The 17,400-nt window shown below is 38.5% G+C and overlaps 1 protein-coding gene across 4 annotated transcripts in view; it reads left to right on the top strand.

Annotated features, from left to right (window-relative positions):
• LOC126094821 (mucin-17-like) overlaps nucleotides 1-9,025 on the top strand; it is a 59,361-nt gene extending 50,336 nt beyond the window's left edge. For all 4 annotated transcript variants that reach the window (XM_049909399.1, XM_049909401.1, XM_049909400.1 and 1 more), the window contains one exon: nucleotides 2,479-9,025. In XM_049909399.1, the coding sequence (XP_049765356.1) occupies nucleotides 2,479-7,907 (5,429 nt within the window). In that variant the 3' untranslated portion in view covers nucleotides 7,908-9,025. The remainder of the gene's footprint in view (nucleotides 1-2,478) is intronic.
• Nucleotides 9,026-17,400: the final 8,375 nt, after the last annotated feature.

The raw sequence follows: 17,400 nt of genomic DNA, 5'->3' as shown, positions 1-17,400 counted from the left end.
TCCCCAAACACACGTAGGACAAAGAAGCAGAAATTTCTGAACAAGATACACAGAGCACATGACAGCTTTAAATAGTGACAGCACACATTCAGCTTTCGCAGAACACCTAATGAACAAAAACCATAACGCCACTAATATTGAAAGTGATCTACACATTCTGAAACACAGCAACAGTCTATACTGATCAAGTAACAACAGAAGAAAATTACTGCATACAAAAGGCTTTAGTGGAAGGGAAAAACACACATTCTTTACTGCTCTGAGAGAACTGACCCAGGACACAGAACAGAAAACACACACACACACACACACACACACACATACACACACACAAAGAACCACTTCCCCATCACACACAGAGACATAAATAAGGAACAAAGGTCAACAAAACTCCCACTATAGTTTTCATAGCCTTCTCGCAACATGCGATACATTTCTTGCGACACGAGTGTGAACAGCAAGATGGCATAATGTTTTGGATTGTAAACAAAGTGCAAAAGTTTTGCTTTTCTGTGTATAGAATTAGCTACATGCCCTCCAACAAATGTGAGTACACGACAAACTAAGTAACAGCCCAGTACACACCAAAACCTTATCCATAGCACTACTGCACACCAAGTGTATAATGCTGACATAAGTAAGTTCACCTTTTAGTATTTGTTTACTAATAGCTGCTCACACAGTTGCAAATGACATATGCTGAGAGAAACAGCAACAGAAAAAGCACATAAAACATGCCATAATGTACGATAAATAAGGTAGTATGAAAATATCCACATAAAACTATATTTCAAAAACCAAATGGTTAAATGTAATAATATGTTACAGTGTTTGTATAACTATGCAATTTTATGCATGTTTTAGATTTAAAGAACCCACTGCTGATGGCGATATTTGTCACTGAAACTAGTTTGGGGAATAAATAAGTAAACAAAATGTTTTGCATCAAGACAGACTCACAATTCCCATATTGTGGTTTTTCTGTGCAAATACAGACCAAGTGGAAGAGTAGCATGATAAAGTTATCTTCTGAGACATTGTGAACATCACCCCAGTTTCTTTCAGAAACATTTCCTTGACATTTTCTATTGTCTGATGATTAGTCGCTGTGTTTTGTATGAAACCAATAACTGTGATGTAGCAGGTTATTTATTATAACTACTTGCATATTATGGTGAGAGAAGCTATCATAACTCTTTAAATATTTATGACATTGATTTGTGTAAAGAGTAATGGTAACAACCCAGCAAACAGTTGAAGGCACATTAAACAAACTGGGGATGTTGCTAGCTGTCAGACAAATCATTCTTCAGAGCTGTATAGTATACATACACCTGTACTGTGACCGTGTTGTGCCGACACTGCAAGTTGACTAGGGTAACAGGTTGTGTCGAGTGGAATGGCGGAACGAAGAAAGGCCACTGGTAGTGGGGGGGAGGGTTGAGGAAGGGTTGCTGATGACGACGAGTAGGCACACAAAATATAAATTTGACACCAAAGAGCTTTTCACCGGTTTCAGGCTGGGGGGAGTTGTGTACAGCACGCAATGAGATGGGGGAATCGAACCAGTAACCCTCCTGGCCTCAGTCTCTGCTAGTGTCTGCCTCACACTCGCATCCATCCCTGCCCCATGACCCATCTTCATTCATCCTGCACTCACACCCTCTTCTCTCCAGTCTCCCTCTACCTCTGTTCTATTTCCTCCTCTCGATCTAGTCCTATACACCATTGCAGACTCTGGACAACTCCCCATACCTGTAGGCAGAACGAGTTCGCTGGTGTAACATTCCCAGCCCATGCATCTCCTGCCTCTACCTCTTGGCTGTCAGCCATGTTCCCAACCCTCCCTTACACTTTCTATCTGCTTTCTTCCCTTACCCACTCCATTCGACACAACCTCTCAACCTAGTGAAGCTGGAGTGCTGGCGTAATATAGTCAGCAGGAACAGTGTAGCCATAGAGGTAGGTGTGTGTGTGTGTGTGTGTGTGTGTGTGTGTGTGTTTGTGTGTGTGTGGGCGTGTGCACGTGCACTAAAGCTCTTAAGTAGTATTTGCCCAAAAGCTACAAATATTCAGTCTTCTTTGTGTGCCAATTGATGAGTCAGCCCCTTAATTATTCAGTCAGTTGCTACTTTTACCCCTAAAACTATTTATATCTTACCAGTGACTTTCCATTACTGTATTTGTGACGTTGTTTATATCTGCACATACAAATATTGAGTGCTCAATATCTCGTCAGTATCATGAGTAGTTATCTCTACTCCTTCCATTACTTTATATTCTACCCTGAACTTTCCAGTATTGCATTAAGAAAGGTATTCATAATATGTATGTTTAAATATTGCAACTGCTTATTATGGTAACTCTAAAAAATTCTTTAACATTCTATAAAGTTAATACATTACTAATGTGAGAATTAGTTGTAATTGTGCATTCACAAATTTCCTAACCTAAATAGGAGTATTTCTGGTGTTACAGATATGTACCGTACCAAGAAGAAAGAAGGTTCGGCCTTTATGGATAAATTTCCTGCTGATGTAGAAAAGGCTGAGTCTATGACAGGTGGTGATCCACAGATTCTGTCAGACAGTGAGTTTGCTCCAAAGGAGAAAACAACTTGGAAGACAATATTTTGTGAAGATAAGAAACCTGTTTCTCCCACTGAGTGGTTTCCAAAGCCAGCAAAAATGAATAAGAATTCAGCAGCTACTCCAGAAGTGCAAAGCCATAAGCCTACTGTTCGTCGTCGTATAACCCACCCACGTCTTCTCAGAATACTGAGAGGTGAGGAGGCAGATCATGAGGTACGGATCAGGCCACAGCCCTCTGTTAACAATAGTGCTTCAGAGAAGAGTGCACCCTACCATTGCCCAACATGTGATTTCACTAGTAACCGTCTGAATGTAATCATACTTCATAACAAGTATCACTCAAATATGCCACTAGCTAACCGTGGTCGAGGTAAAGGAAAAGTTTCTTTAAAAGCAGACATTTCATTAGGATCCGCAGCAGGGAGAGGAACAGCTAAAGGTCGAATGAAGCAGAGTCAGAGCAACATATCTACAGATGGGTCGAAGGAAAGAGATTATCATTCAGACAGTGAACCTCCTATAAAAATAGTTCGAAGTAAAGACAAAGTTATCAAAATGGATATAAGTCCAGATAGTTCAGCTTGTGACAAGCTTAATGAAAGAACTGAACCACAAGCTGATAAGCCGTCAGAAAAAAAAATGGAAAGGAAACCTATATTTGGAAAGAGAAAGGGTTCAAAGAAAAAAGAAATACCACCAAAGAAAAAGAAGACAAATGAAGAAATCAGAGAGAAATTGTTGGCAGATTGGGAAGATGATGATGATGATGAACAGGAAGAACAAGAAATTGAGCTACTAAAACAAGTATTAAACAAGAGCTCCAAACCAGAAAATACAACAAGAGCTAAAGAGATGTCGTGCTTTGACTTTGATGAGAGTGCAGACTCAATGTTGGATGTAGAGCTTGAAGAGAGAGCTAAAAAGTTTGCAGAGAACCTCAGGTTCCCCAGAGTCACAGAGGACAGAGATTCGGTACAGAAACAAAAGAACCCTGAAGTGAAACAACATCAGTCTTCATTTGCTGTCACTAGAGAGGTTGATACATGGTCACAGGAAACTGCAGAAGCTGTGGACAATAATGACTCTTTGTTGCATGAGCGACACCACAAGGAAACAGTGAGTACAGAGGACTGTGAACAATCTTCTATATTGGCAAATGAAGATGTGCGGGAAATAATGACTGGCACACATGAAAGGGTGAGTGGCAATGGTACAGAAACGGAAGAAAAGCCCTCAGAAGTAATGAGCTTCACAAATACGTACGGAGAGAACATTGACCATAAATTTCTGGAAAACACAGGAATGGATGTGCCACAACACTCAAGTAGTGGTGAGGATTCTTGCATAAAAGTTAAGACAGAAGACTCAAATGAGTTGGAAGATTTGAAATCAGAATTTGAAACTGTTATGGCAGAAACAGTTATTCCTGATCTGCCAACAGTGCCAGAAAATAGACTCCTTTCAGAAAGAAAATCTCTTTCTGTATCTGAGCTAGATGAAGGAAGTACTGAATCCTTAGATGGCAGAGGTGATGATTGTGATTATAGTACAAAACCTGACGATTCTCCTCAGCATGAGCAAAAAAATGAAAGTTTTTTATCTGAACAAAAAAATTATAAAGACAAATCTCTCACCTTGAAGACAGAATTTTCAGAAACTGAGGAAGAGAAAAATTTACTGGAATCAAACTTTGAATCAGAAACTTATGTTGAGAAAAATGAGCTATCAAATCTGGAAGTAGTGAAAGACCACCCTGCTGAGAGCAGTGAGAAAGAGTTTAAAGAGCCAAATGTGACGGATCAGATGTGTCATACAAGTGAAAATGAAGATGTCCAAAACTTGACTGCAAATGAGGAATCTTCTCCAGATAAAAACTCTGTACTCCCTGCATCAGAAAATAGTTCAAATATGCAAAATTTTCTGCCAACTGATGAAAGAGAAGTAACATCAGATATAAATACTGATGATCAGATTGATTCTGAAAATCCTGAAGAGATCCCTGAATCTACAGAGCAGAATGAGTTACTGTCTTTGCAAATAAAAGAAACTACTGACAAATTGGAAAGTGAGAATCAAGGAAATTCTGGCAGCAAAGTGTTTGCTGGATTATCAGAAGAAGAAATTTCAAAGCCAGTGTCATGTCCAGTAATAGATAATCAAGTTTCTGATGTTGATATTGTGGACAAAGTCGAACCAGATGTTGGGAAAGATTCTTCTGAAACGACAGAAGAGAAATTTGTGTGTGACAGTGAAAAGCTCTCTCTCCAGGAAACTGATACGATTGATGATGATGATGAACTTGATATAAACTCCATGCCTGTAGTAATGACTGATGCTGTTATTAAGGAGGAGTTAGATGTGAAAGACACCATTAAACAATTTTCTGCTATACAGCCAGTTGTCGTTAGTGCAGCAAATATTGATGGACAGTTGTCTTCTGCATCAGTGTTAGTTCCAGCTTCTGCTGAAAGTGGATCTTTAATGACACCTGTTTCTTCGGTGAAAACAGTGCATGGTGGTAACACAGTTTTGAAGATTATAAAATCTTCTCCTGCTCAAGGTACAAATGTTAGTGGTTTAAAGTCAGTACTACCACATAAACCAGGTAGTAAGTATGTAATTATACAGCAGAGCCCTGGTCAACAAGTGCAATATCCTGGAAAACCTCTTCAGCAATGTGTTACCCTAAAAACTATAAACCAGCAACAGGGAAACAATGGTTCAACAAAGAAATTATTGATAATGAAGACTTCACAGAGCACTGGCTCTTCAGAGGTCCAGTCGGTACTTACAACGAGCAGTAAGATTCCAACATTTGGGCAGCGAGTGATCACAAGCTCAGGTGCAATTGTCACTGCAGTTCCTTCTGGTAAAGCAGTTTTACCAAAAGGTGCAAAGATAGTGCCCATGCCTCAACAGCAGTTAAAAGTTTTTACAAGTACTGGAAAACAGAAACAAATTGTTGCACCCAAATTAGCTATGCAGAGCACCAAGGCTAAAGTCTCCTTACCCTCTATGCAGAGTCTTCAGAAAGTTAATGTGCTACAGACTTCGACTGGGAGAATTGTGGGTAGTACCAGTAAATCAAAGAGCAGTACAATATTGATTCATTCACCACAGGTTACATCATCTGTGCAATCTAAACAAGGCATCATCTCGAGTAGTCACTCCACTCAGAGTGTCCCTCAAGTAAGCCTGAAACCACAGTTAGTAAGAGGTAAACAAATCCCTTCACCTGGAACATCATTACAGCGTGTTCTTCTGACTACTGGAACACAGTCTTCACTCCAACCACAACAGCAGAGACCAATAATGACAAAACCTTCTTCACAGCAGAGAATGCTTGTGCAAAGGCTACAAGTTCCAAAATCAGCAACTGTTGTTGTCTCTACTGACAGTATTAAAAAGACAACATCAGGTATTAGTACAGGTCAGGTGCCAAATACTTCAAAAATATTACCTCACACACAGCAGAAAGGTACCATTCAAACAATACACCCAAAAGGAAGAGTACTGGCAATACAAAATGCAAAACAGAAATTACCAGCAAAAATTTTACAGCCTGCAAGTGTATCACAGTCACTGCAATCTGTCCAAGTTCTTCAAGCAGCAGTGCCAGCTGAAGCTGCTGAACACCCCGTAAGTGGAACCAATATTCTTATTCCGTCATCAGCATCATCTGGTACGACAGTAAACATTCAACATTCACCATCGTCTGGATCCATATTGACATCAGAACAACTGGCTCAAATGATGGGGACATCAGGCCAAATTGCTACAGACTCTGGAACTTTGGTACTTGTTACAATAAATGAATCAGGTAATTTACAGCCCTTTGACAATTCAACACTGGTGGCATATGATACATCAGCTGCACCAGATTCTAAAGCAGCCAATGCTCTGTATATTGATTCATCAACTTTGGGATCTCAGAATGATCTCGACAAATTGATATTAACGATAAATAATCAAGCTGCTACTACAAGTGGTGTTGTAAATATGGAACAGCAGTCTCCTTCAGTTTCACAGGATCAGCAGTGCACTGTCTTCAGTATTGCCAATAATAGCCAGACAGCTGCTCCAGGTGCCTGCAATCAGGACATATTAGCAGCTGCTTTGGCCAATACTGATGTTTTCCAGCCAGAATCCACTAATGTTGTAGGTGATGCTTTGACTATCAACCACCCTGGAAGTCCTGGAAGACTTTTGGAGTCGTCCTCACTCTTAACTGTTTCATCCACAACATTGCATCAAGCTGCTATGCTGCTTCCCTCAGTCACAACTGCTGGGCTGCCTCCTGCAGCTCCAGGTGTTTTAGAGACATCACTGACACTCAACCAACCAATAATGACTCCATTGGAAGTACCATCAGCTGTCACTCATCTTGAAAGTCCACCACCGCCGCCGCCCTCCACTTCAATGCAGTTGACTCAGTCATCTCTTGTTATTCCTACTTCTGCATTTTCATCAATAAATTATGCCCCAGAAACAGCACCATCAACAGAGTCTCCAGTTTCCAGCTCAACAGTGATGAAAGCCTTGCCCAGTTTACAGCTACCTGTGCAATATGTCTCTGAAGAGGTTAGTGAATCATCACAAATGCAAGATAAAATTGGAGATACAGTTGTTCCCCCTTCTAGCTCAGCTGAAGCTTCACAAAAAAAAGATAAAGTGTTACCTTCTTTTGAAAACATTTCTGAGGGAGTCACAAGTTCAGAGGTTGCTGGAAATTCGTGTTCAAAGTATACTTCTCTTGGTGAAGCAGCATCTGCACAAGTCCCTGAAATATCATCTCCTCAGGAAAATACAGTCAATTTCAACAGCATCCAGCCAGAATTTCAGCAGATGCCAGAGAGCACATCAGAAACACCGTGTTGTACAAAAAAGCTGACTGACCAAGCTGTCTCTACATCGTATGTCACAGATGTTAAAGATAGTTCTGATGGGATAGGTTCTTCTGTCCACATAACCAGCACTCCAGTGGTATTTTCACATCAGCTAGAGAGCACTTCAGAAGCAATTGCTAGAAAAGCTTCAGATACTGCAGCTGCTGAGGAAGAACAGTCACCACATCATGAAGACCAGTCATCTGTGAACTGTGTAGAAAGCACATCAGAAAACATGTTAATGGATGCGAATGTGTCAACTCATCAATTGGCTGCTATCGAAGATGCAGAAAGCACCTCAGGCATACCTGAGGAGACAAATTCCAGTTCCACTGCAGTTATCGGAGGTCACCAAATCGTATCATCAGTGTGGGCCGAAAGTGGGAATAATTCAGAAACTGCTCCAGCAAAAGAAGAAAGTGAAAGGTAATGACATGATTTTAAGTAAATTGCAAGCTGTCACTCAAAAATAGAGAGAGTGCAGCTGCAGTAAGTGGGAAAGATTTTAGTTGATAATTCAAAACTGCACACAAATACGAGCATAATGTACATGGAAACTTTTTAAATATTTTTATTCGTCTTTTACTTGATTTTAGTATTTGAACATGAGTTTGAGATCTCATCAAACTTAAAATTGTTTTGGAGTTAAATTCCTGATGCTATAAGTTACATGAGAGAACTACATTGAGCTCAAAATTGAGAGACTCCTTTACTTTTCATACATTAAAGTGGTGTTACTTGTATGTAGATTTGTATTGTTCATGTAGCATTGCTGCGTAGTTTTAAAGGATTTTTATTATAGATATTGTTTGGGTACCATAGTAGTTCATAGGTGAGGAGCACTTTCAAAAATGAGGTAACAGTGCTTAGTCTCCACGCATCTTTCATTCACCCAGCTGATATATGTCTTGTTATTAATGAAATTTGGGTTTGTAAAATGAAACAAGAAAATTTCTTACTTTGTACCCAAAGGGTGTGACAGTAATCAGTAAGACTGTGGTTTTCTTTTATTGTGTTGTATATTAGAATCTCTCTGTAAATATGTCTCCTGTCAGATACCAGAATAGTGTCAGATTTTGTTTTATATCAAATCCTATAGGAACATTTTTATGAAATTTTTATTATTTTATGACTGTTGTAAATATGAAATTATTAATTTCAGTGTAGGCTGAAAATATTGAATGGTGAACATATTTTATTAAAAAAGGTAACTATGATATATATACATTTGTATGTGTGTGTTCATGTGTATGTGCATAAGACAGAGGTTATATGAATATGAGGTGCCTGACAATTTTGTATACATGTTTGAATGTAATGTGAATGTCTTTTTGTGCTGACAGGAATGAAAAGAATGGATGCAAGTATGCACATAAAGTATCATAGCTTCATATAGTAAGTAAGATACATAAAATGTTGTCACCACTGAGTTGCATACTTGGTATTGGAGTGAGTGATTTTATCAGTGATTTTGTACATGTGTGTCAATTATATGTACTTTGTAAAAAATTGTTAATATCCAATACATTAGGTATTTGGCATATGGTATTATGTTTTGTTTCCCTTAGACCTGAAACAACAAGTCCCATGTTCATGAGTTTACATACATCCACATGAAGAAAGAAACAAGGGGGAAAAAAAGATATTTCAACATGTCCTGTAACATTTGTGCAATACACCACCTAATATGCAGTAAACAGATTTTTATTTTGGCATTGTCTTCAGAAGTCTTTTTTATGTGATTTTCTGCCTTTGCAAATTAACAAAACACTATTTCAGCTGAAATGAAAATATTAAAACAATAAAATATTTAATTTGGCATAAGCTCTTTGGAAAATTGGTAAAGTATTGCATTTGCAAAAGAGTATAAGGACTGTAACTTGACTAATAACCATGCATAATAAATGGCATTAAACTTCTGTAATTAAGGATTACCTCCTTGGAAGCCATACAGGAAAAGGAATTGAAATGCAGGTTTTCAAAAGGAAATCCAAATTACACAGAATGGCATATTAAATTATGCACATTTAGGATAACATGTAAAAGGATGGTTCATAAAAAAGCGAAACAACAGAATCAGGTTGGAATAAGACAGGGAAGTGTAGAAAGGTCTAAAAAGAGAATGATTTTGTGTGAGGGGAGGCAAAAGTATTGTAAAGTGAATTATTTGGGAAGTCCTGACTCTAAATTTGTTCTTCCTGTGACCATTTCTACAAGTGTGTCCCGTGCCCCTCTTGTTTCAAGCTTTTAAATAAGTGAATCCTGTTTCTAAAAGCTGTTAAAAAACAACAATTATATCAGATGTGTGTAAGAATGGTTAATTTGTCTGCATATTCCAATGATTATGTTTTGTTCTGGACTTTTATGATAACATGAATGTCTTCATATGCAGATAGGCTACAGAATGATCTATTTTCATTTTGTTTGGTGGGTCGTAAAACTGTTTTATGTTTCTGGCAGCTTTTGATACTCTGTAGTGCTTCGCAGTGCTGTGAAAAGTAAGGTGGTGATACAATTCTGAAACTTGTATTCACGCTAATTTGTCACAAATAAATGAAATTCACAACTTCTGTTTCTCTAGTAGCTAGTATGATCATCTTTTTTATGACTTTTGCACTAGGTTAGAAGTTTCATGTAATTCACTGTAGGGGAAAATTATATTTGCTATTGTTCACTGGTAATTATCGTCAGCTTTGGAGAGAGTTTGGAACCTTGTTGATTCTAATTAATTTTCATTAATGTACATAAATTGTGACAATTGACATATTGGTATGCTTTTTGTTTCTTGCCGTATTATTTCTTATTGTTTTCTTCCACTGTGAATGAGCAGTTGGTACCATTTTTGTCCATGATGAACAAATAGGCTCATGCCATTTTTTATAATGGAATTCTATAATAGGAAAAGGAAGAGAAGGAAAAGTAGTAGGTGAATATGGACTGCGGGAAAGGAATGAAAGAGGAAGCCGCTTGGTAGAATTTTGCACAGAGCATAATTTAATCATGTGTAAAAATCATGAAAGAAGGTTGTATACGTGGAAGAGACCTGGATACACTGGAAGGTTTCAGATTGATTGTGTAATGGACAAAATTTTGGAAGCAGGTTTTAAATTGTAAGTTATTTCCAGGAGCAGATGTGGACTCTGACCACAATTTATTGTGTATGAACTGCAGATTAAAACTGAAGGAACTGCAAAAAGGCAGGAATTTAAGCAGATGGGACCTGGATAAACTGAAAGAACCAGAGGTTGTAGAGAGTTTCAGAGGGAGCATTAGGGAACGATTGTCAAAAACAGAGGAAAGGAATACGGTAGAAGAAGAATGAGTAGCTTTGAGAGATGACTGTGCAAATGTAGACGAGATGTGGCTCAAATTCAAAGATATAGTAGCAACAGCAATTGAGATTCATACCTCATAAATTGGTAAGAGATGGAACTGATCACCCATGGTACACAAAACAGGTCCGAACGCTGTTGCAGAGGAAACGGAAAAAGCATGCTAAGTTTAGAAGAATGCGAAATCCCGAAGATTGGCTAAAATTTACAGACACGCGAAATTTGGCACGGACTTCAATGCGAGATGTCTTTAATAGGTTCCACATCGAAACATTGTCTCGAAATTTGGTAGAAAATCCGAAGAAATTCTGGTTGTATGTAAAGCACACAAGCGGCAAGATGCAGTCAATACCTTCGCTGCACAGTGCCGATGGTACTGTTACTGACGACTGTGCCGCTAAAGCGGAGTTATTGAACGCAGTTTTCCGAAATTCCTTCACCGGGGAAGACAAATGGAATATTCCAGAATTTGAAACACGAACAGCTCCTAGCATGAGTTTCTTAAAAGTAGATACCTTAGGGGTTGCGAAGCAACTCAAATCGCTTGATACGGGCAAGTCTTCAGGTCCAGATTGTATACCGATTAGGTTCCTTTCAGATTATGCTGATACATTAGCTCCCTACTTAGGAATCATATACAACTGCTCGCTCACCGATAGATCTGTACCTACAGATTGGAAAATTGCGCAGGTCACACTAGTGTTTAAGAAGGGTAGTAGGAGTAATCCATCGAACTACAGACCTATATCATTGATGTTGGTTTGCAGTAGGGTTTTGGAGCATATACTGTATTCAGACATTATGAATCACCTTGAAGGGAACGATATATTGATACATAATCAGCATGGTTTCAGAAAACATCATTCTTATGCAATTGATTCCGTATTTCTAGATTTCTGGAAAGCTTTGACACCGTTCCTCACAAGCGACTTCTAATCAAGCTGCAGGCCTATGGGTTATCATCTCAGTTGTGCGACTGGATACGTGATTTCCTGTCAGGAAGGTCGCAGTGTGTAGTAATGTACGACAAATCATCGAGTAAAACTGAAGTGATCTCAGGTGTTCCCCAGGGAAGCGTCCTGGGACCTCTGCTGTTCCTGATCTATGTAAATGACCTGGGTGTCAATCTGAGCAGTTCTCTTAGGTTGTTCGCAGATGATGCTGTAGTTTACCGTCTAGTAAGGTCATCCGAAGACCAGTATCAGTTGCAAAGCGATTTAGAAAAAATTGCTGTATGGTGTGGCAGGTGGCAGTTGATGCTAAATAACGAAAAGTGTGAGGTGATCCACATGAGTTCCAAAAGAAATCCGTTGGAATTCGATTACTCGATAAATAGTACAATTCTCAAGGCTGTCAATTCAGCCAAGTACCTGGGTGTTAAAATTACGAGCAACTTCAGTTGGAAAGACCACATAGATAATATTGTGGGGAAGGCGAGCCAAAGGTTGCGTTTCATTGGCAGGACACTTAGAAGATGCAACAAGTCCACTAAAGAGACAGCTTACACTACACTCGTTCGTCCTCTGTTAGAATATTGCTGCGCGGTGTGGGATCCTTACCAGGTGGGATTGACGGAGGACATCGAAAGGGTGCAAAAAAGGGCAGCTCGTTTTGTATTATCACGTAATAGGGGAGAGAGTGTGGCAGATATGATACGGGAGTTGGGATGGAAGTCATTAAAGCAAAGACTTTTTCGTCGCGGCGAGATCTATTTACGAAATTTCAGTCACCAACTTTCTCTTCTGAATGTGAAAATATTTTGTTGAGCCCAACCTACATAGGTAGGAATGATCATCAGAATAAAATAAGAGAAATCAGAGCTCGAACAGAAAGGTTTAGGTGTTCATTTTTCCCGCGCGCTGTTCGAGAATGGAATGGTCGAGAGATAGTATGATTGTGGTTCGGTGAACCCTCTGCCAAGCACTTAAATGTGAATTGCAGAGTAATCATGTAGATGTAGATGTAGCTGAAATAGTGAAGGCAGCAGAGGACCACGTAAGTAAAAAGATGAGGAGTAGTAGAAATCCTTGGATAACACGAGATACTGTATTTAATTGATGAAAGGAGAAAATATAAAAATGCAATAAATGAAGCAGGCAAAAGCAAATACAAATGTCTAAAAAATGAGATTGACAGGAGGTGCAAAATGGCTGAACAGGAATGGCTAGAGGACAAATGTAAGGATGTGGACGCATACATCACTAGGAGTAAGATAGATACTGCCTTCAGGAAAATTAAGGAGATCTTTGGAGAAAAGAGAACCACCTGTATTAATATCAAGGGCTCAGTTAGGAAACAGTCCTAAGTAGAGAAGGGAGAGCAGAAAGGTAGAAGGAGTATACAGAGGGTCTGTACAAGGGAGATGTACTTGAGGGCAATATTATGGAAATGAAAAGCATGTAGATGAAGATGAGAAGGGAGATACAATACTGTATGAAGAATTTGACAAAGCACTGAGAGACTTAAGTCGATACAAAGCCCCAGGAGTAGGCAGCTGATAGCCTTGGGAGAGCCAGCCATGACAAAACTCTTCCATCTGGTGACCAAGATGTATGAGAGAGACGAAATACCCTCAGACTTCAAGAAAAGTATAATAATTCTAATTCCAAAGAAAGCAGTGGTGACAGGTGTAAAAATTATTGAACTATCAGTTTAATAAGTCATTGTTGCAAAATACTAACACAAATCCTTTACAGAAGAATGGAATAACTGGTAGAAGCCAACCTTGGGGAAGATCAGTAAATGTAGGCACACGTGAGGCAATACTGACCCCTATGGCTTCTCATAGAAGATAGGTTAAGGAAAGGCAAACCTACATTTATAACATTTGTAGACTTAGAGAAAGCTTTTTATAATGTTGACTGAAATCCTCTCTTTCAAGTTCTAATGCTTGCAGGGGTAAAATACAGGGAGCAAAAGGCTGTTTACAATTTGTATAGAAACCAGAGATGGCAGTTATAAGAGTCGAGGGGCACAAAAGTGAAGCAGTGGTTGAGTTGGGAGTGAGACAGGGTTGTAGCATACCCCCCATGTCATTCAATCTGTGTATTGAGAAAGCAGTAAAGGAAACAAAAGAAAAATTCGGAGTAGGAATTAAAGTCTAGTAAAACTTTGAGGTTTCCCGATGACATTGTAATTCTGGCAGCGTCTGCAAAGGACTTGGAAGAGCTGTTGGATGGAATGGACAGTGTCTTGAAAGGTAGATATAAGATGAACATAAACAAAAGCAAAACGAGGATAATGGATTGTAGTTGAATTAAATCAGGTGATGCTGATGAAATTACATTAGGAAATGAGACACTTAAAGTTGTAGATCAGTTTTGGTATTTGGTAAGCAAAATAACTTACGATGATTGAAGTAGAGAGGATATAAAATGTAGACTGGCATTGGCAAGAAAAGCATATCTGAAGAAGAGAAATTTGTTAACATTGAGTATAGATTTAAGTGTCAGAATGTCCTTTATGAAAGTATTTGTATGGGGTGTAACCATGTGTGGAAGTGAAACATGGACGATAAATAGTTTAGACAAGAAGAGAATAGAAACTTTCAAAATACAGTGCTACAGAAGATTAGAAAGGTAGATCATGTAACTAGTGAAGAGTTACTGAATAGAATTGGGGAGAAGAGAAATTTGTGGTACAACCCAACTAGAAGAAGTGATTGGTTGGTAGGACATTCTGAGGCATCAAGGGATCACCAATGAAGGGAAGTGTGGGTTGTAAAAATCATAGAGGGAGACCAAGAGATGAATACAGTAAGCAGATTCAGAAGTGTGTAGGTTGCAGTAGTTACTCGGTGATGACGAGGCTCCCACAGTACAGAGTTTCATGGAGAGCTGCTTCAAACCAGTCTTTGGACTGAAGACCACAACAATTATTGAATGTTTATCTGCTCATCTAAAGTCAGAATAGTTCCATTTCTGGAAAAAAAAGAAAATATAGTTATCGAGCAGTTTATAACCACTAAGTTACAATTAAGTTTGTCTCATCATAACAACTTGTATTAATAGAACTATAACTCGAAGTAATCTGAATGGTCCCAGTCTTCTTACATGGCTGATTTGAATACATTTATTTATGTATCATTTGGTTCTTAAGCATAATAGTAAATAAAATACAAACAGTATCACATGTAATTTATGAACAGACACACAAATTTTAAATATAGTAAGTTGCGTCATTCGTTACCATCAGGAAATCATTGAAAGTTCCATGATGTGTCCTGCTGGGAAATTATGTAACAGTGTGGCAAATGGTTTGCATAGTTGCTCCACACTCACATTTTGGAGATGAAGCCTTATCCCATCTAAAAAGAGAGTCCACTCTTCTAGGAAAATTCTGACAATATGAAAGGGAAACCTCTGTTCAGTTTCGTTTCCATAAGTCACTGAAGTTGGTCTGAGATGTGCAGTTCCATGGATGGTTTTGTTGATCAAAGCTGATTTCTTTGTAGGATAGCTGCGTCTTGATGGATAGGGAGTTTCTGGTTGCCTTGTATGCATTTAAACTTAAAGAAGAGAGCTGCTTTTTGTCAAAGGCCGGGGCTGTGCAGCTGTAGTTACGTGTGCATTAATTTTTACAGCATAAACCTTTCAGTCAGTCTGGACATCTTTACCAGCAATCAGTTCCATCACTGCACTTGTAATGTTTATTATTTCATCTGGTCAAGAAGACAAATATTTTCCATAATTAGAAGAACTGAATTGTTAATAAATGAAATAAATATGACATAGTCATAAATATTGTGATACAGTTTGGAAACATGGGTGTAGCTGTTCACAAGAAAAGTGTAATCTGGTTGAAAGGTATTGTAACCATAAAACTCTTATGCATACAGGGTTGCAGCTTTTGCAATGGCATTACCAGCATGACTAAACTGTGTTTAATATTGATTCCATTAAAAAAAACCTAAGCTAAAGAGATCATGCACCATTGTTGCTGTATCTGTGGTGTCTTTTGGATGACGAGGGAACATTAGTGATATGGATGTAATCAAGTTTGTGGAAGTGTACTGCATGTAGTGCCAATGGCGTTTTCTTATCTCTTGGGGAAAGTCTCCTGGCAATGAAAAACTTTTAACAGTTTTCGATCTTGTTTATGAAATGGGGTATCCCTCTTCTTGCTCATTCTGGAAATAACGCTGTATTCTCAACAAGTATGTGTTGTTATATATCATTATTGAAATGCAGTGTTGTTTTTGGTTTCAAATACGGTGTTCCATAAGAATCCTGAAAAAATGGTGGAAAGAACATGACTCCAAACAAGTAGCGGACCAAGGTTGAATATTATCAAGAGTTATCCAGGGCTGTTCTCCTGTGAAGGTATTGAACTTTGCCTTAAGAATAAAACCCTACTGCTCCTCCTCAGTCTCATCCAGTGTGATCAGTTGGTTCGCTACCAGTAAACCCTTTGATTCCATGTATGTATAAAACAGCTTCAGACTTGTGATTACCTTACAGAGGAGTTAATGTGTTAAATATTAGATGTTGATGTTAAGCATGTGAGTGAGCAGTGGTTTAGAAAAGGTTTGAAACTGTGTTTAAAGTTTGTTGGAAATGCTTTCAGTATCAAACACTGGGTCAAGTACAGTGTAGGAAATTTGTGCTCTGTTTGTAGCAGAAGCTAGTTATTCAAACATCTCAATGTTGATGACATCATATCTTTCGAATTATATGTCATACAATGATGTAATTTTGCAGGTACAATCACAGTTGTATGTGGATGCTGTCTGTAAAATGTGTTTTGAATAGAATTAGTAGTAACGAGGTAATAAGTTAAAATGTTATGCCTGATGCAGCAGTTTCACTGCACAAACAACGAACATGTTATAAATGATAAACTTTTTTCTTTCATCAATTTGTTGGAAGGAGGGGCGGGGGGGGGGGGGCAGCTGTCAACAAAAAAAGTTTTGTAAAGGTTTGAAATTATGTGTAAACTTCGTGCAACTCACCAAGTGCTCTCATTCTCAAATATTTGGTGAGTATAGTCTGGGTATTTGTGCACCATAATTTACAGTGCCTGAAGATGTACACTGTTTTTAACTGCAACACTCGTCTTACTGTCTCAAAAGTTAATGAATAGATTAGATTTGGTCAATAATTACATGGGACATTGAAAATCAAATTTTTGTAGCCCCTGGAAACTGTTAGACAACTTGCAACTGAAAATCTGTGCTTTGAAGTATGAACTTGGTTAGTCATTTAGTATTATAGATTGCACTTTTAGCAGCAGTGCTTTTAATCTCTGTGCAAGTTCACAAAATCTTTGGAAGAAAAATAGCTTGAGCATTTACCTCTAATCTTTGCCAAAAAGATGGGTACCATCAATAACTACTATTCTCGTGGCCCATGTAACTGTCACGTGTAAACCTGTGTTTTTAATAATCGCACGTTATGAAATAACAGCTCATAGTCAGCTTGCTAGAAAGTCCTTGTAAACGATTTCCTGTATGCCTCTGCGAGAGCCTGTTTTTACATGAGATGAACATTGGAGGCTGTAGAATTGCCGTGTCTATTGCAAATTCTCATGATCTAAACTTCTTCAATAGTCTTTTGTAAAGATATTGTATTTTCCTTTCCAAATGTGTCCCTT

Source organism: Schistocerca cancellata, chromosome 8 (genome assembly GCF_023864275.1).
Source record: "Schistocerca cancellata isolate TAMUIC-IGC-003103 chromosome 8, iqSchCanc2.1, whole genome shotgun sequence".
NCBI classification, from domain to species: Eukaryota; Metazoa; Arthropoda; class Insecta; order Orthoptera; family Acrididae; genus Schistocerca; species Schistocerca cancellata.
The sequence above is the reverse complement of the archived record's forward strand: the minus strand, read 5'-3'. Positions and strand labels throughout refer to the sequence as shown.